Source organism: Zootoca vivipara, chromosome 8, assembly GCF_965207765.1.
Source record: "Zootoca vivipara chromosome 8, rZooViv2.hap1.1, whole genome shotgun sequence".
Classification (NCBI taxonomy): domain Eukaryota; kingdom Metazoa; phylum Chordata; class Lepidosauria; order Squamata; family Lacertidae; genus Zootoca; species Zootoca vivipara.
The window spans coordinates 68,488,697-68,507,834 of NC_142591.1; the positions used below are offsets into that span (position 1 = coordinate 68,488,697).

At 44.0% G+C, this 19,138-nt stretch overlaps 1 protein-coding gene across 2 annotated transcripts in view; it reads right to left on the reverse strand.

Annotated features, from left to right (window-relative positions):
- LOC118090098 (nardilysin-like) overlaps positions 1-14,294 on the reverse strand; it is a 47,404-nt gene extending 33,110 nt beyond the window's left edge. The window contains exons 1-10 of one of the 2 annotated variants that reach the window (XM_088674924.1): positions 14,160-14,294; positions 13,977-14,051; positions 12,038-12,119; positions 9,322-9,475; positions 8,753-8,826; positions 5,432-5,527; positions 3,610-3,732; positions 1,313-1,370; positions 943-1,016; positions 47-116 (exon numbers count right to left, since the gene is read on the reverse strand). In XM_088674924.1, the coding sequence (XP_088531050.1) occupies positions 47-116; positions 943-1,016; positions 1,313-1,370; positions 3,610-3,732; positions 5,432-5,527; positions 8,753-8,826; positions 9,322-9,475; positions 12,038-12,119; positions 13,977-14,051; positions 14,160-14,279 (926 nt within the window). In that variant the 5' untranslated portion in view covers positions 14,280-14,294. Of the gene's footprint in view, positions 1-46; positions 117-942; positions 1,017-1,312; positions 1,371-3,609; positions 3,733-5,431; positions 5,528-8,752; positions 8,827-9,321; positions 9,476-12,037; positions 12,120-13,976 lie in introns of both variants that reach the window. The other variant, XM_060278189.2, reaches the window with a different exon arrangement.
- Positions 14,295-19,138: the final 4,844 nt, after the last annotated feature.

A 19,138-nucleotide genomic window follows, 5' to 3' on the forward strand; every position in this document is an offset into this window, starting at 1 on the left:
TGCGTTGTATAAATGGAAGTACAGTAGGTTTAAAAGGACCTCTTACCGATAATTCCTTTCTTGTGGGGGAAGACTCCAAGAGATGCTCAGAGAATGTATTTCTTTCACTGGAACAACTGAGGAGGGAGAAATGAGTCAATTTCAAGCATTCAGACAGGTGGTTATTCTTACAGTAGACATTGAGAAAATGGGCAAGGGAAACGAAAGAGGTGGTGAGAGGAATAAACATGCACACATATTACTTCCAAAGGCTATAAGGCCATGTAAAACACACACACACACACACACACACACACACACACACACACACACAAAGTTGGCATCCATTTGTCTCAGGAGGCAATGGAAGAGAGCACCTTCAGGGGTGTAGTCAAACAACTGGAGAGTTACAGAGCCTGCTGTGGCTGTAGAAACCAAAACAGGAGAGACATATTAGAGACGGCTGAAGCTAAGATAGTAGTTTGCCTTAAGGTCACACTGTGACCTTTTGGCTGAGGTGGACTTTGAGGGGAGAACTTCCTCTTCCAATATGTCTTGTCAGTAGAGATATTTACCCCACATTGCACCTGTATTTGAACTATTTTAAACCATATGTAATTATTTTAAATGTTTATATTGGGTTTTTAAAAAATAAAAATATAGGGACCTGTTTTAAACAACTTTTACACTTTTTTTGTTTTTTAGCTGCAGTTGTTTTATCATTGTAACCCACCCTGGGACCTTACAGTAAAGGGTTTTTTTTTTTAAAAAAAAAAAAGCAATGTAGCTCTGGTGCAATTTTCCACTGACGATGGATCTATGCTCTACATCGCTGTCTGGTGTCACATTTTTACAACACATTTTTTATGTTTTAACTGAACAGTGTAGATTGGTCCTCAGTTTGGTAAGTGATATCCCTTCAGATTTCCCAACGATAAAAAAATTGGGGTTGAGACTAACTACCTTTGTAAAGCTTGTGAAATGCAGGCGTGTCAAACGGCTGTGGCAGATGACCAAAAGTTGGTTTGGGCAATCCACTGAAAAACAATAAAGAAACAATAGTGTATTGTTCAGGGTTATAGCTTGAATTTTTTTAAATAAAAAAATTGCAATGCCCACTGATTCCTGCTCTCAGTTCTCCTCTCTAAATATGTATATATTTAGGCAGCAACCCCATATACAAGGGACTAAATCCTATTGAATTTAATGTTATATATTAACATTTTTATATTTCTTTTATATTTCTGATTGATATGTCACAAAGTATCAGATTTTGTGAGCCATCAACAGTTCTACATCTTCTAGGATAAAGAACAACAACAAAATTTCTTACTTATTTGGGATCTGTGAGAAGATTTCCACCACCCATTTCTCCAAAGTGTCCAGAGTGTCTAATAAAGAAATATTGAGAGAGAGGGGAGAAGGAGGAGGAGGAGGAGGAGGAGGAGGAGGGGAAAGAAAGCAACATGTTCTCACAAGGACTAAGTTAAGGTGATAATATTGAAGCAGCATTCTTAAAAAATATGAACACATGGGGCTGTATAGAAAGAAGTCATTGCACTGATGGAACGACTTCCACTCATGCAATGGTACTTCTCATTCCTCTTCCTCCTGTGCACACCATCTCAAATCTGCTATGGTGTTTCCCCCAAGCCTAATGAGCACATTTCAGGTGGGGGGGGGCAATAGGGGAGGCAAGGGAGGGGGATTGCCATTGTAGAAATGGAAGTCGTTCCACATGTGAGTTAATTTGTTTGATAAAAAGCCACAATGTATAGCCACAATGTATGTTTGCATCAACAAAAAGCCGCAATGTATGTTTGCATCAACTAAATGGCAAAGTTGCAGGAGCTCCCAACTTTTTCCACACTTTGTTTTGATGTTCGTCTTCAATGAACTTGTTGTTGTTGTTTAGTCGTTTAGTCGTGTCCGACTCTTCATGACCCCATGGACCAGAGCACGCCAGGCACTCCTGTCTTCCACTGCCTCCCGCAGTTTGGTCAAACTCATGTTCGTAGCTTCGAGAACACTGTCCAACCATCTCGTCCTCTGTCATCCCCTTCTCCTTGTGCCCTCCATCTTTCCCAACATCAGGGTCTTTTCCAGGGAGTCTTCTCTTCTCATGAGGTGGCCAAAGTATTGGAGCCTCAGCTTCAGGATCTGTACTTCCAGTGAGCACTCAGGGCTGATTTCCTTAAGAATGGATAGGTTTGATCTTCTTGCAGTCCATGGGACTCTCAAGAATCTCCTCCAGCACCATAATTCAATGAACTACCTGGTCAGATTATCCCTAATAAACCTTCACTCTATGATTCACTTTTTGTATCAAACTAGCAACCTTGTCAGTTATTCTTATTCAGGCATTACTCACCAAATGAAAAACATTGATACAGCAGGGAACCCTTTCTGTGCATGGAATCTCCCTGTGTGATTAAGAACCCTGAAAGATACCCACTGAAGACATCGGCACCAAACTTGCAGTTCAGGAGACACTAAACATGAGAACACTTCAAGCAATTGAAGATTTGTCTGTTCCAGCAGACTTTCCCTAACTCTTACAATAATTTGAAAGTGTGATACTGTACTATGCTCTTTACCTTTCTTGAACTTTATTGCATTGCATGGTACTATTGTGTTTTAGTTTTATTCTTTTATTTTGTGCAAATGCTTATACAGTGGTACCTCTACTTACGAATTTAATGTGTTCCGAATGCACATTCGTAAGTTGAAAAAAAATTGTAAGTCGAATCCCATAGGAATGCATTGGGAGAAAAAATTCATAAGTAGAAGCAACCCTATCTAAAAGTTCGTAAGTAGAAAAAATCCTATCTAAACCGCATCCAAGATGGCGGTCGGAGCTCCATTCGTAAGTAGAAACATTCGTAAGTAGAGTTATTTGTAAGTAGAGGTACCACTGTAAAATGAAACATGTACATTCTATATGCATATCTATCTATGTACCATATCTGTAAGTCTTTGTAAGCTGCTTAAATATCGTTTTGGTGTTAAGTGAATTGCATCATAAACACAGGAAGGCCCGGGATGAACCATGTTTCAATTACATAAAATGGCAACCACACTGAAAGAAATAGAAAAATAGACTGGACGACAAAATAGTGTAGATGGGCACACCTCCATCAATGGGAAAAAGTACATATTTCACCCACTGCCATGTTCACACACAGAGAAAAGCTCTTTGCATCTCTCTCTTCCCTTTCAGAACAGAAGAGGGGGTAGGTTTCCAATCCAGGCATCTCAAGAAATGTGGGCTTATTTAAGAGAGAATATTTGTTGTAAAAGGGGCTGAGTCAGTTTGAATATGATCTAAGCAGGAAGAGCAAACAGTCTCCCATTCACTGAGATATTTTTCATGGGTGCCTTAGGAGGTACTGGCATAGGTGACCCCCGAAGTCATAAAGTTGCTCCTGCATGCCAACTGCTATTTGCACCTTATCTTGGGCGCTGCATTGTCAGCAAAACAGTTCATGGTACGGGATCTTATGCCAACCATGACAAAATTCTTCCAAACATACATGCACCCCCAACCAACAACTTAACATAGCATCGTATAACAGGCATACATACTCACATATATATAACTTATAGTTCAGCACAGGGAGATTTTTATACCTCTAGATTGGACAACTAGATTCATATAGTGGGCTGAGTAGTGACGCGTCCTGAAATCCCTAAGCCTCTGATAGGTGTTTATTCTGTTCTTTTTCGGCGTATGTTTAAGTGTCTCCGCATTACCTGCAAATTTTTAAACGGGAAGAGGTTTGCTTTCTGACTTTGAAATCACCGAGGGTTTTAAGTTTGCATGTTTGTGAATCAGATATCCTAGTCCTAAAAAGCTTCTCCAGGAGCAATCGTGCATTTATTTTTTTATTTTAGCATGATTGGCCCAAGTCATGAATATCAAACTTGACAGTTACACTGCATTCAGTTAGAAGTTCCACCTAATAAACAAGTCTCACCCAAATAATGGCAAATTATGGATACTTCCAGATGTCATGTCTCAGGAAGCTAAGCAGCTCTGTTATAATACTATATTTACCGGTACTCTAATGCTCACCTTTTTGGCCAAATTAGGTTGCCAAAATTAAGGTGCACATTAGATTTGATGGCACATTTACATTCGCCAGCAAATACCTTTTTTGGTCTCAAGGTTCTGAAAATTGAGGTGTGCATTAGATTCGATGGTGCATTGGACTCGAGTAAATGCGGTTCGAATCCCCGTGACGGGGTGAGCTCCCATTGCTTGGTCCCTGCTCCTGCCAACCTAGCAGTTCGAAAGCACTTCAAAGTGCAAGTAGATAAATAGGTGGGAAGGTAAACGGCGTTTCCATGCGCTGCTCCGGTTCGCCAGAAGCGGCTTAGTCATGCTGGCCACATGACCTGGAAGCTGTACGCCTGCTCCCTTGGCCAATAAAGTGAGATGAGTGCCGCAACCCCAGAGTCAGTCACGACTGGACCTAATGGTCAGGGGTCCCTTTACCTTCTAAATATAGTAAGTCAGATTATCAGTCCATCTAGCACTTCGAAGGCAGAAACTCTCAAGGATTTCTGATAGGAGTCCTTTACAACCTTCCTGAGGAGATGCTAATGATTGAACCTGAGACCATTTTCAGGCAGAGCACCTGTTCCATCACTGAACTATGGCTCTTCCCCTATTTCAGGGGTTGAGAACCTTTGGCCCCAAAGCCTAATTAGGCCCACCAGGCCTCCCCATTTAGCCCACCTGGTCATTTTGGCCAAGCCTTGTCTGCCTATTCAACACCTGATGCTAACTGGACCAAATGGGGTTTGTAAAGGTTGGAAATCAAGGTTGTTTCCTGCTTGGCAGGGGGTTGGACTGGATGGCCCTTGTGGTCTCTTCCAACTCTATGATTCTATGATTCTATGAAATCAACTGATCATCTATCATGGGGGAAAAATGGGACACCTCATGTCATTGGCCCATGGGTGATAGGGGAGATAAAGATTTAGTCTGTCATCCAGGTCCAATGTTGGCATGATGGGAACAGTATTTTTGTTCTTCAATGCCTAGCTGTTGTTATAGACCGTAAGAATGTGCCCCCACTACTCAATCACTCTGTTGTCTCATGTATACTGAGTTAATTTGCATTATGAAGGCAGGGCTGTGAGTAATGGCTGCCTGACCTGCTAATCTGCAGGGCTGACAGGCCAACTTCATGCAATCAGCTGGTCAAAAATAATCTGCTAAATTTGTTTGCCAGGGCTTGCATTTCAGGGCCATGCTGGGTTAAATCCCAAACTAAGCAGAAATGAAGCAAGGCAGGAAAAAAACAACGACCAACTACCAGCCAAAGATCTTTGGAAGGAACCAGAATTAAGGGCTTTTGTTCAAGTACAACAGCTCAAGAATTCCCTAATGCTTTTAAACTAAAACCCCCTCACTTTAAACGGAACCTCGCAACATTATACTTACCCCAAAAGAATTTTCTCATAGGATGTCCTTGTTTTGCAAGGCTTCCAAGGAGCAATTCTCTTCTGTTAGCATCAGAGGGCCTGGCTATTTGATATTCTGTTTGTTTTGAAGAACACATTAAGCAGCAGAAGGGAGAGTACCTTTTTCAGTGATAAGATCATTTAGACAAGGTGACAGCCTAATAACACACATACACGAAGCAGCGGTGGATGAAGTGCCCGACCTACTCATCTACAATGAGAGGGATGGAAAGAGACAAACCATTCTGATGCGTACATCTGATGGGCTGCATCATGGAGTTCTCAGGGCACCAGGGAAGGGAGGCACTACCCATTAAATGAACAGAAATAGCCAGCACCACAAGAAAAATGGAACCTGTGGGAGCTGCGGTAATTGCCTTCTCCTCCTTTAGGGTCCATGTCAGCATGGTCAGGGCCGGCGCGTCCATTTAGGCGAACTAGGCAGCTGCCTAGGGCGCCAAAACGGAGGGGGCGCTGGCCAGCCTGCCCGCCGCCCGCCCCCACTGCGCCTGTCACCTGTTGAGCGGCTTCAGGCTGCTATCCTGAGGCATGCGCTTGCCTCCGGAGAGCGGCCTGAAGCTGCTCAACAGCTGACAGGTGCAGTGGAGGCGCCCCCAGCTCGTGCTCACCGCGCAAAGCTATGGAGGCGCACGGGGAGCGCGAGCCTGGGGCTGCCTCCTCCGTGCCTGTCAGCTGTGCCTGTTGAGCGGCTTCAGGCACGCACGTGCCTCTGGAGAGCGGCCTGAAGCTGCTCAACAGGCACAGCTGACAAGTGCAGTGGAGGCGGCCCCAGGCTTCCGCTCCCCGCGGGGAGCACGAGCCTGGGGCCACCTCACCGCGCCTCTGAGCTGTTTTATATTTTTATTTATTTTTTATTTTATTTTTTATTAATGGGGGGGGGCGCCAGAAGGTGATCTCACCTAGGGTGCAAAAAACCTAAGGTGTGGATGAGCACAATGGCAAGGAAAGGAAGAGGTCACAGTGGCCCTTTAATTCATAAGAAGAGCTCTGCTGGATCAGACCAAAGGCTCACCTACATAGCTGCCAAGTTATCCCTTTTTTACAGGGATTTTCCCTTATGCTGAATAGGCTTCCTCGCGAGAAAAGGGAAAACTTGGCAGCTATGCACCTAGTTCACCATTCTGTTCCCGCAGTGGCAAACCAAATGCCCAAGGACTCGAGCGCAACAGTGTTTTACTACTGATGTTCCCTAGCGACTGGTATGCAGTTTCATAGTGGAGGTAAAATACAGCCATCTCCGATAGTGGAGGTAATATATTGACCAGCAGCTATTGGTCACCTTATTCCCCTTCTATTTATCAAGTCCCCTTTTAAAGCTGTCCACCAGCGACGTAGCGTCGGTTGTTGGCGCCTGGCCCGTGTGCACACTGAGCAAGGGAGAGGGGTGCTAGCCCAGCCCTTGCCACTGACATCGCCAGAGCGACCCCAATGGAGCAAAGTAGAGCCGGCCTCAGCCGTGTGGAGAGGCGCACTGGGCTGGGCTGGGCTGGGGTTGCCTGCATGGGGTGGCCTGGTTTGTGTCCCCACAAGAATTGTGCACTCGGGGCCACGCCCCCCCCAGCAGCCCCACACTACGCCTCTGCTGTCCACACTGGTATCTTGTCTATGATGACTCCCTAATGGTAAGAATGGTACAGAAAGCTAACATTTGTGTATCTGATAACCAGCATCGGCTTTGACTCAGACCTATCCTCCATTTTGGCTTCTTTTGAATTGCTGAACTGCAGCTATATCCTAAGCAGGAAAGTGTGGTCGGTCCATCAAAAATCATCCTTTGAGCATGCTGTACACATCTGCTGGCACATAATGTTGTGTATGTAAGGAAAGGCTGTCCCTAAGGTGCTTGTGAGCATCTTCTTTCTTTCTACCCTCTCCCTGTCAAAGGTTCCCTTTTATGACACACCAGGGTCTTTTTCCTCCCATATGTAATGACTGTTCTTGTCACCTGCCACGCTCTTAACCACTTAACTGCTAGAGCCCAAGTTTTCCCTGCAGTTCGGAGTATGACCATTTCTCTGCATCTCCTAATAAACACATTTTTGTAAGCAGTTTAGAATAATGCGCACATTTTTGAAAGTAATTTCCCCATATGTAATGTGCTTTTGTTATTTCACTAATGTATTCATTTTTAGGCATACGTTCTCCAATATATACATTTTTGTAAGCACTGATTGGTTGGGAGAACTGCATCACAAAATTGGGAGAAGTGAAAATTTCAAAGGATGGCTGTGTTTCAGTTCTCATATTGTTTCAGATAATTGCAAATTGGATAGATTCACCTTTAAATGCAAACAAGATCTAATTTCTCCTCCATCCCTACTAGAAGACAGGCATAGATGTGCAGTGTAAAATAGTTTGCAAAAAAGGGAGCCAGATTCAATGCTCTGCAGTATGATATGAATGCAGGACAAAATCTGGGGTCAGGAACTGAGCCTGGCTCAGCAAAGTCTAGCACCAGATCCTGTCCTACGCTCTGATTGTACTGCAGCATGTTGAATATTTCACAAAGTGCGCAAGGCCAATTTTAAATGGGATTGCAGGTCTAAAATCCTATCAGACTAAAGAGATAGGCCATTAATAGTCCTGCTTTACAAATGAGGAATTGGAAATTAAAGAGAATATATCCACTGAAGATTAGATCCAAAGTTTGGAAGCACAGTTGAAAAATCCAGGTTGCATGGGTTGGGGAGGGGGGGAATGATTTTTCCCACTGCAAGAAACCCACGTTGTCTGTTGTGCTTTGTGAAGCTTTGTATTTAACCTCAGACATAAAAGACTAGAGTTAGACAAAGGTAGTCACTCTTTTCCTCTTAGCCCGTCACCCATGTCATCCTCACAATTAACACACATTGTGAACTCACACCAGAAAGTGACATATCTCCACATTTTATAACAACTTATAGCCTGAACACATTTAAAGTCCCACTGAATTCAATGGGATTTATTTCCTGAAGATATGTTTAGAATTGCAGCCTTACAGTTAATTACCTAGTTCGGTATGCTCTGGGAACTGATAAAATTACACTCTCAAAATTTATTGACCACGATCCAACATAAAGTTAAACACTCTTAAGACCATTATTTCAAAGGGCTTAAGGAGGCTTAAATATTTGGATTGTGGCCATCGTATCTAAATATTACTTTTATAAAGTGGTTACATAAAACATGGGTCATCCAAATTTCACGACAGGAATGCTATGTAGACCTGATGAGATCGTTTCTCTTAAGAATTGCAAGAATATCAACAATAAAAAAATTAGATCAAACCCATTTGTTTTACCACTATCTACAGCTTCAACTTCTCGGTCAATTGCATCCTTAATCATCAGTGGCTGGATGAAAAATTGTGCCCATCTACAAGAGAAATGGAAAATCGGGTTTCTGCTGTGCTGAAAAGCGGAACTATAATATTGTGTTCTCAAAGGTGCATATACAGTCCCTTTGAGTTGCATTCAAATAACTTACTCAGAGTAGACCATTTAAAATTACACACAGGTCTTGCTATTCAAACACTTGTTATACAAAAATTCACTCATTCAAACATGAGGAATTAGTACCCAAACCTTGCTATATGCCCCCCCAACAGATTCAGATATCCAAACAGCCAGACATGAGTTTAGCACTGTAAACAAACAAACAGCCTCAAATAAGTCTTACTTCTTCTGCTCTGCTCATATGTAGCAGTCATTTTGCCAGAAATCATGGTGGGTGGGTGGGGGGAAGAGAATGGGAACTGCATATAATGACCATTAATAACTTTGCACATTGCTTCTCAGTCCCATTCCTCCCACTCCCACTCCTCCAACTTGATCTTCCTGACTGTTATTTGGTTTTGTGTTGCAAAGTTACCTGTCCAGGGCTTCCCTAAAATATTTTTTCTGGATATCAAATTGGAAGACTGTCCGCTCTGTGTCTGTCGAAGCGTTGTCTGAGCCTCCATGCTTCTTTAAGAATGTATCGAACCCATTCTCATCTGGGTATTTCTGGCTACCCATAAACACCACTGAAAGAAAACATTGGAAAAATTGGGTGCATGCCTTCCAATCCTGGGATACTTGTATGCTCAGAGCATGCACAGATGTTGCTAATTTCAATGAACCCAATGCTTACCTCTTGCTGAATCTAAAAAGCTTTCACGATACATTAGAAGGAGTGCAAGGCTTGATCGCGGCAAACCTCAGTTAGGGTGTCTCCCCTTCCTGCTGTGACAAGCTCCCCTTCCCCCACATTTCCCAGAACCAGGAGAGGCATGAAGAGAGCGGAAGAGAAGTCAGTTTCATGCGCTTTCTCCCTTTTATCCCTGTCTTTTCTCTTAAATAGTTCTTCTTCTTCTTATTATTATTTTTAAAAGAACATGGCTTTCTGTCTTTTATGTTGCAGTTTCTTTGTTAATCCTACTAGTGTTTTCACATTTTTACAGTGTTCCTTTAAGTAATCTACAAATTTCCTCCATTCCTTTTGGAACCTCTGATCTTTTTGTTGCCTTATTCTTCCCGTCAACCTTGCCAATTCTGAATATTCCATCAATTTAGCCCGCCACTCATCTACTGTTGGAATTTCTGTTGTTTTCCACCTATCATTCTGGCAGCGGTGGTGGCATACATAACAAATCTTTGATCATTTTTCTTAATTTCACTTCCCATTAGCCCCAGCAGAAAAGCCTCCAATTTCTTGGGAAAACCCTGGAGAGAAGGGGCAGGGCCGCCTTAAGCAGGTCGAGCGCCCTGGCGCCGTGGTGCGCAGATCGCTCCGGCGCCCCCGCCCCGCTTCTTCCCCGCAGCTGGTGGTTTCCACGCGGCTTCGCTGCGCCCTCCTGGCGCCCCGCGCCACCCAGCCTACCCCTAGAGCCGGCCCTGAGAAGGGGTCTTAGGCAGCTGGTAGGGGGGCATGGAGCTTCCATCTCAGCAATTGCTTCACAGGGCAAGACCTGCTGGAGATGAGTTGCTGTGCTCATTAGGCCTGGCACTCCTGTGCAGATCATAGAATCATAGAGTTGGAAGAGACCACAAGGGCCACCCAGATCATGTTTTTGCTAATAGTTATCTCCAACTTGCTCAGTGTAATTTACTGCTGGCTCGATGCTGTCACTGCAGAGCAGGCTCTGCTCTGAATCCAAGGCCAATCTCAGCACTTGAAACCTTGAGCAGCTCCTAAGATCCAGGTGCTGTAGCAGAACCCACAAGCATTGCTTTGGTTTCAGTGATGCTGGCACTTGTTTGGGCCCTCCAGACTGCCTTTTCCCTCAGACATGAGTTTATCTGGGAAAGTGCCTGCCGTTTTAACACCCCACTGCAGTGCCACAGAATACCTAATGCAAGACTGGCAATATGACACCTGCTGGTGCACATGAGCACACAGAAGCCTTCTCCCCTCCCAGACCTCTGAAACATAGCTGCCAAGTTCCGGCCTGAGAAATAAGGGACTGGACCGGAAGTAGCAGGCCAGAAGTAGCGCTGCCGCCATTTTGGAACTGGGCGGAGCATGCTCAGAAGCTACTTTTGATGCTGCTCTGCCCAGTTCCAAAATGGCCGCCGCACCAGAAGTCGCGCTGCAGCCATTTTGGAACTGGGCAAAGCAGCATCAAAAGTCGCTTCCTGAGCATGCTCCGCCCAGTTCCAAAATGGCTGCCGCACCAGAATAAACCGGGGGGGGGGGGAATCAATTTTTTCGGCTGGGAACAGCTGGAAAAATGGGGGTTTCCCGGGGAATACAGGAGACTTGGCAGCTATGCTCTGAAATGAGGCTCAGAAGAAGCTTTGTACTTCAGGATAGTTTGCTGTGTGCCCTTGGTTGTGAACTGTATGTGGTGGTGAAAATTTTTTGGGTTTGCAAATGTGCCCACGGGCCAAGAAAGGTTGGTGACCCCTGATCTAATGTGATGTTGCTCTGAGGCATTATGGGAAATTAAAAAGGTGTGTGGCTTCCAAGCATAGCTGCCAAGTTATCCCTTTTTTAAAGGGATTTTCCCTTATGCTGAATAGGCTTCCTCGCGAGAAAAGGGAAAACTTGGCAGCTATGCTTCCAAGACTCAACTGTTACTGCTAGGTAACTGCTGGAATGGTTCACTAGGAGGGGTTTTGGAAGGTCCCCCTCAAATGTGGAACTGCATATCACATGGTATCACAGAGCAGGTAAATAAAGCAGGCTTCCCCAACCACCCAAATGATTTCAATATACAGATATGTTCACAAAACCTTCCTCAAGCGCCTCATGTTTTGGAACACATCCCACCATCCCTGACCATTGGGCATGCTGGCTGGAGCTAGTGGGAGCCGGTGTCCAAAATAGCTGGAGGCACCAAGCCTAGGAAGGTATGAGATTATGGGAAGACATTTCTTTCTTCGGGCCATTAACTGCTAAGTTTATTCATTATTAATCAATTAATTCTTTTCAACCATGATTTCATCAACTTTTAAAATAAAACTATAAATCAGTTTCAAGCTGTGAGTAAAAGAAAATATTGATAATTGTGTTTTGATTCCAGAAAACTGTCTCCCTGGCCAATAAATTATCTTTTCCCTGGCTTTCTTTTTTGGTAAAAAGACATATAGAAGTAGCTACGTACTGTGCTCCAAAAAATGAGCTAGTCCAGGTAAATCATCAGGGTCACAGAAACTGCCAACACCAATAGCAAGGGCAGCTGCAGACTGTTATATATATATATATATATATATATATATATATATAGAGAGAGAGAGAGAGAGAGAGAGAGAGAGAGAGAGAGAGAGAGAGAGAGAGAGGATAGACATTATATCACAAAGAAAGCAGCATGTTTCACCAATATAAAAGAATTCCATCACAATGCTTCCCTGTCTAAAAGGAAACAGATCAAGACTTAGGCTGCATTCACACCATAAAATTAAAGCACATTGAATGCAAATTATTTTCCCCAAAGAATACAGGGAGCTGTAGCTTAGCCTAGAAGAACTACAGTTCCCAGGATCTGTTGGAGGGGCAATAATGTGCTTTCAGTGTATGGTGAGGCGTGTTTCCAGCTCCAAGGGCCTTCTGGTGGTTCCTTCTCTGCAAAAAGTGAAGTTACAGGGAACCAGGCAGAAGGCCTTCTCAGTAGTGGTGCCTGCCTGCCCTGTGGAATGTCAAGGAGATAAAAGAACTACACAACTTTCCGAAGGCTTCTGAAGGCAGCCCTGTGTTGGGATTTTTTTTAATGCTTGATATTTTGCTGTGTTTTTATTATGCTGGAAGCCACTCAGAGTGGCTGGGGCAACCCAGTTAGATGGGTGGTGTATAACTACCAGTAATATAATATGTTGTTGTTGTTGTTTACACCAAAATTCTCTTTGTAGTCACCTTGAGGCCTGGTGCGGCAATACCACTTCAGATTGCAGGAGAGTGCTTCCTTTTTCTCCCACCATGTAAAATAAATATATAAAAATAAAGCATTGCTACCGTTTTAAAAAATACATATATATATCAGAGGAGAAAAGTTCTAGTACAGTATTTTCCATATTGCGTAAGTAAAGTAAGTAAGTGTTAGCTCTATGCAAAATTTTAAAATGTTAGAAGTACAGTATAGCTCATTCTCCCCCTTTCATAGAGGACTCAAAACCTTATTCCAGCTTTATTCTGTTCTTAGTGTAGAAATGGCCTCAGGTGTTAGCCTGGCTCTGAAGGCAGCAGGTCCCAGGTTTTATTTATTTATTAAAAAATATTTGAATACCATCGCATCACAAAAATATATCACAGTGGTTTATAACAATATATAAACATGTTGTTGAACTTCCTCTCCAGAGAAATCAGACAGGTCTGTTCTCTTGCCATCTTTAGACATGCTGTGAATCCTTTATTGGACCATCTGGCATTCTGCAGGTAAGTCTCATTGGCTCTTTGCTGGCTCTTAGATGCTATTTTAAAAAAACCTTTCCGCTGATGTATGCTAAGAACATAAGAACCTGCTAGATCAGGCCCATGGCCCATCTGGTCCAGCATCCTGTTCTCACAGTGGCCAAACAGTTGCCTGTAGGTAACCTTCACACAGGATCCAAACGAAAGAGCCCTCTCCCCTCCTGTGGTTTCCAGAATCTGGTGTTCAGAAGCATTACTGCATCTGACCATGAAGGTGGAGCATAGCCACCATGACTAGTAGCCTTTGATAGCTCCTCTCCTCCATGAAACGTGCTGTGATATTCCTTTTCCTCGTCCATCACTATTGTTTTTATCCATTTTGTAAACCGCCTTGGAAAGATTTCATTTTGAAAGGCAGGTTAAAAATGGAAAAATATATATTAATACAGGTTAAAAACGCACTGTCGTACGAGCCAATTCAAAAGATATATAGGTGTACACCTACAAAAAGTAAAAATGTGGCTAAAAGAGGCTTGCATAGAGATGTGTATTGTACAGGTATACTCACTGATTTGTTGCTCCGCCCTGTTGAACATACCTTACAGGTTTCCCTTTATGTTGTGTGTGAAATGGCCCTATATTTAGCTTAGGAAAAAGGTTGTCTGGTCAACATGCAGTTGTGCTGCTTGCTAACATACCTGCTTTTCTGTGCTTTCCATCTTATTTTCCTCTTCTTTCTTGACTAGCTGTTCATAAATTTCATAGTCATCGTTCTCGTCTTTGATTCTGCTTCCACGACGCTCTTTTTGTTTAGCTTTTTTACCAAGACCACTTAGAACTCCACCATAACCTTCAACAGTGGCCTCTCTTCCTCCAGGTACTTCTCCAGATTCTCCCACATTCCAATCTTTCTCGTCCTCAAAGCTGCTGTCTTTCCCATCGTCCGTATCAGAGGACATGTCTTCCTCTTCTGACGCCTCAGAAGAATTGCAGTCATCCATATATAAGTCAGAAATTAACAGAGCGTTCAGGCCATTGCTTAATTTTATGTACCTGCAAAAGTAATCCCAAGAGCATTTTTATCATTTCTATTTCTCTTTTTGCCCAATGTGGGCGTGCATTTACCAAGATGGCAGTCACCGCTACCTTCTCCGTTAACCTGGGGGTGTGCAGGGAGAAAAATGCAAGGATAATTCAGTCAAGGAGAGGGTTTTAAAATGCCTATCCAGTAACTAAACCCACCCTTTGTGGAAAGCAGCCTGTTGAGGATGAGCACGGACGATTCTGGATTGAGAAAAACTACATTTTTTGCACTATAGATGGGTCAGTGTGAGCACAGCCCAAGTGTCCAACTAGCACCATGTCCTGCTTGCAACAGTAGTCAACAGACAATCACAGGAAGTCCCTAGCAGAGCATGAGAACAACAGCCACTCCCCTCTTATTGCCCCCACCATCAACTGGTATTAGCTGCTTGCCTATCTCTGAACCTTAAAGTTCCAGTTAGCTAATACACTAAGTAAAACTGATCTGTCCTCCATAAATTTATCTACCCTCCTTTTAAATACTATGGTATATCTAATCCAGAGTCCATAATCATACCTTGTGTCAACAAATTGCGCTAGGTGATTAAATATCATTCAAACGTCTTCCTTTTTTTGTCTGTTTTGCATCTATTTACCCTGAGTTCTAGTGCCGTGAAAGAGAAGGAAAATATTCCCTTTGCACGATGTATAATTGTAAAGGTAAAGGTAAAGGGACCCCTGACCATTAGGTCCAGTCGTGACCGACTCTGGGGTTGCGCGCTCATCTCGCATTATTGGCCGAGGGAGCCGGCGTATAGCTTCCAGGTCATGTGGCCAGCATGACAAAGCCGCTTCTGGCAAACCAGAGCAACACATGGAAACGCCGTTTACCTTCCCGCTGTAGCGGTTCCTATTTATCTACTTGCATTTTGACGTGCTTTCGAACTGCTAGGTTGGCAGGAGCTGGGACCAAGCAACAGGAGCTCACCCCATCACAGGGATTCGAACCGCCGACCTTCTGATCAGCAAGCCCTAGGCTCAGTGGTTTAACCCACTGCACCACCTGTATAATTGTATAAATCTCTATTATGCCCTCCAGTTTGTCACCATCTCCTTACAAGCTCCAAGCATCTCCAACCCCCTGGTTGTTTTGGCTGCCCTTCCCTGCAGCTTTTCTAGCTCTGTTGTATCTTCCTTGAAGTGGGGTAAGAAGACATAAGATCACGAGAACAGTCTGCTGGATCAGGCCATCCTGCTCTCACAGGAAACCCTGCAAGCAGGAGCTGAGCACAAGGGCACTCTCCCCTCTTGTGGTTTCCAGCAACTGGTATTCAGAAGCAATTCTGCCTCCAACTGTGGAGATAGACCCTGGCTAGTAATCATTCATAAATCATAGAAACATAGAATTGTGCCCCCACGAGGGTGATCTAGTTCACCCCCCCCCCGTAATGCAGGAATCTTTTTGCCCAATGTGGGGCTCAAACCCATGAAGCCTGAGAGTCTCATGATTAAGAGTCTCATGCTCTACTGACTGAGCTGTTGTCTCATCCATGAATTTGCCTGATCCTCTTTTAAAGCCATCCAAGTTGGTTTCCCTCACTGTGTAGGACACCGATAAAACAGGAGATGTAGCCATGCATGCTCTGACCCCTTCCTCCCATTGCCGTTTTAACGTACCCTGCCAAATTATTTCAGGAGGGAGAAAAATGCAAGCAGAGCTCAAAAAGAACATGGGGAAAAATTCTCCACAAGACTGCAGCAAGCAATCTTCGCCTATTGTCACTGAGTTAAGCACAGCCTACCCCCTTCCCAATAATACGAATTCATGCAGATTTCCTGGAAGTCAAGTTCCCACCATTGCATTAAAAAAATAAATTACCACTGCTAGCCAGGTATGCTGGTGGGAATGCTTTGATATTGTTTAATTGCTTCTTAATTTTTAAACTTACTATGTGACTGAGTCTGTACTTTTAGGCTATTTACGTACTTGGGACACACTGTGACATTTACAGTGCTGTTTTTTTTAATAATATTTTTTATTAAGATTTTTCAAAATACAAAAGGGAAACACAAAAAGATACAACTACAACAATAACACTATACAGAAAAAAGGTAAAAGAAAATAAAAAATAAAAAAATAAAAATCACATAATTAAAATTTCTTATTCCTTTGTTCGTTCACATTGTATGTGGGGACCACCTTGGGTTCCCTTCCCCTGTGGTTCTTTGGCAAACTTATATTTTAGCAATTTCTAAACCATTTTAATCACCTTGTGCGATCTTATTTTACTCCTATCACTTAACATATTCATAATTTCCACAGTTTGTTTACAGCCTAATTCTGATCTTAATATATTACTTTTGCATTTTTTTTTTAAATATAACTTAAAATCTTTCCAATCTTCTTCTATCGCTTCCTCTCCCCGGTTGCGGATTCTTCCGGTCATCTCAGCCAGTTCCATAAACTCTATCATCTTCATCTGCCATACATTTACAGTGCTGTTGGCCTCTTGAGGGGGGTTGTTCTTTTTCTCCAGACCCTTTATTCACCTGTATTCTTTGTAGTCGCTGGGGGACTTCACAATATCGGGGTCCCCTACATTTTTCTTGGCCCGGCGCTTGTGCCCTTCCTCGTCAGAGTCTTCCTGTCGTGCCTGGGTCCTTCGACACCCCTGCTGTCTCCTCTGCTGCGATGGGCGTAACACTGGGCAGTTCTCAGTCACATCAGGCTTTGTCCCTCTAGACATTGCTGTGGCTCTGAGGTGATTTGCAAGGCACTAGCCAGCCCCCCTGCTCTTGAATTTCCTGCCTAGTTACTGTCTTGCAGTAACTTCTTTTCTTCCATACCAAAACCAGCCTCCTTGCCAGGACTATACAATCCATCCCAGACCACATTGGATGCTTGGATTCTTGAGAGATAGCATCTGTTTATGACATAGATAAAGGAACAAGCCATGATTCTACAAGGGGTAGTGAGGGAAATAAGACAAGAAATGGAGAAAACTAAACACGTCAAATTCATTCATTCAGTCACCTTTGTATAAATTGGTTTGTTTGTTTGTTTTTTGAAACCTTTGTATCCAGGTTTGTTTGTTTTTTTACTTATAAAAAGCCCTCAAGTTACTTCAAGAGAGATTTGGGTTTTTCTAAATTTTACTTTGAAAACTTATATCCTGCCTTTCATCTGAAATAATCTAAGGGTGGGTAACAACAATCAAAATCACATAAAACCAGACAGGAAAATTAATACACAAGGCAGCAGCAAGCAGTAGAAATTACTACAAAAGGTTGGCATCTAAAAATTTGTCTGAAAAAAAGATCATAAATATCATTAAAAGCTTGAGTGAACAGGACATGCGCCATAGGGTATGTAAAAGATTATTTTGTTCTACCATACAGTATGCCTCATTATTTGTGTAATCAATAAAGTCACCCCAAGACTGCATAAAAATTGTTGTGTACCCGTAGTTTGCCATGCATGGCAAAAAATTATTATTATTTGTCCCTTCCTCTTGCCTACATATAAACTCTGGTAGTCTGATAAAACTGTGATGGTTTTGGATATTGTTATGTACTGAGCTGAATCCTAGAACAATAGGATTCAGAATCAGCGGGAGCTACCCAATCCAACTCCAGGTGGAAGTGAATCCGCAACCTGATTGGCCTGCTGGAGCAGCCAATCAGGCGGCTGGCAGAAGTGAATCTGCTACCTGATTGGCCTGTAGGAGCAGCCAATCAGGCTGCAGGCAGAAGTCAATCCACAATATAATTGGCCCACAGGTGTAGCCCTGAAGTAGCCAATCACGCAAGGCCCATTGTGTAAATAATGTATATAAGCAGATGGTTTTGGGGAAAGAGCGATTCGTCTTCTCTTCTCCTCCTTGATGACTATGAGCTGAATAAAGAGCATGAAATTCACTCTCGACTCCGAGTATATTTCACTGGCGACGAAGGTGGGATCCTGCTGAGCTGACCGCCACCACGCACTGCACCGCAGCACCGCCACCTGCTGCACCGCTGCATCGCACCGTGCATCCAGGCTTCAGCTCCAGGACCCAAGGAACCCAGAATGGCAACCGACAGCAGCTTCTCGCCATTCAAACCAGCATCAGGAGACTGGGAAGGGTACGCCGCCCGTTTCAACTTCCTCCTGCAAGCGAAAGAAGTCACCAACGATGCCATGAAGAGGGCGACATTCTTCAGCGTCTGTGGAGAGGAGACGTTTGAAATCGCCCGGGCTCTCCTTGCACCTAGAGATGTCGCTATCGTCTCTTACAAAACAATAATGGAACGGCTGAAGGAGCACTTCTCACCACAGCCCTCGGTGGTAGCTTGCCGAAATGCCTTCTACGCAAAGCGGCAAGCCCCGGGGGAAACCATAACTGGGTTTGTGACCTCCCTCCGCCAAGCCGCCCGGTTATGCAACTTCTCAGAATTGGAGAACATGCTTCGTGACCGCCTCGTCGGTGGCCTGAGGGACGAGATGTTGCAACGACGCCTCTACGCCAAAAAAGACCTCACGTTCCAGATTGCTCTGGAGGAAGCCCTGGCAACCGAAGCCGCCGAGAGGTCAACGCAAGAGGCACGACCGGCCCCGCCATCCCAACCGAGGGTCTACCACGAAGACCTCACCGACGAATCCGAATCTGACAGGGAGGAAGTACACCGAGTACAGCGGCGCACTCAAGCAGCACACACACCACAGCAGCCTCGACGAGAAGGAGGGAACTGTGCAAGCTGCGGGGAGAACCACGAGAGGAGGACCTGTCGTTTCCGCAACGCAGAGTGCAGGCAGTGCAGAAAATTGGGACACATCGCCCGGGTGTGTCGGGCTCGA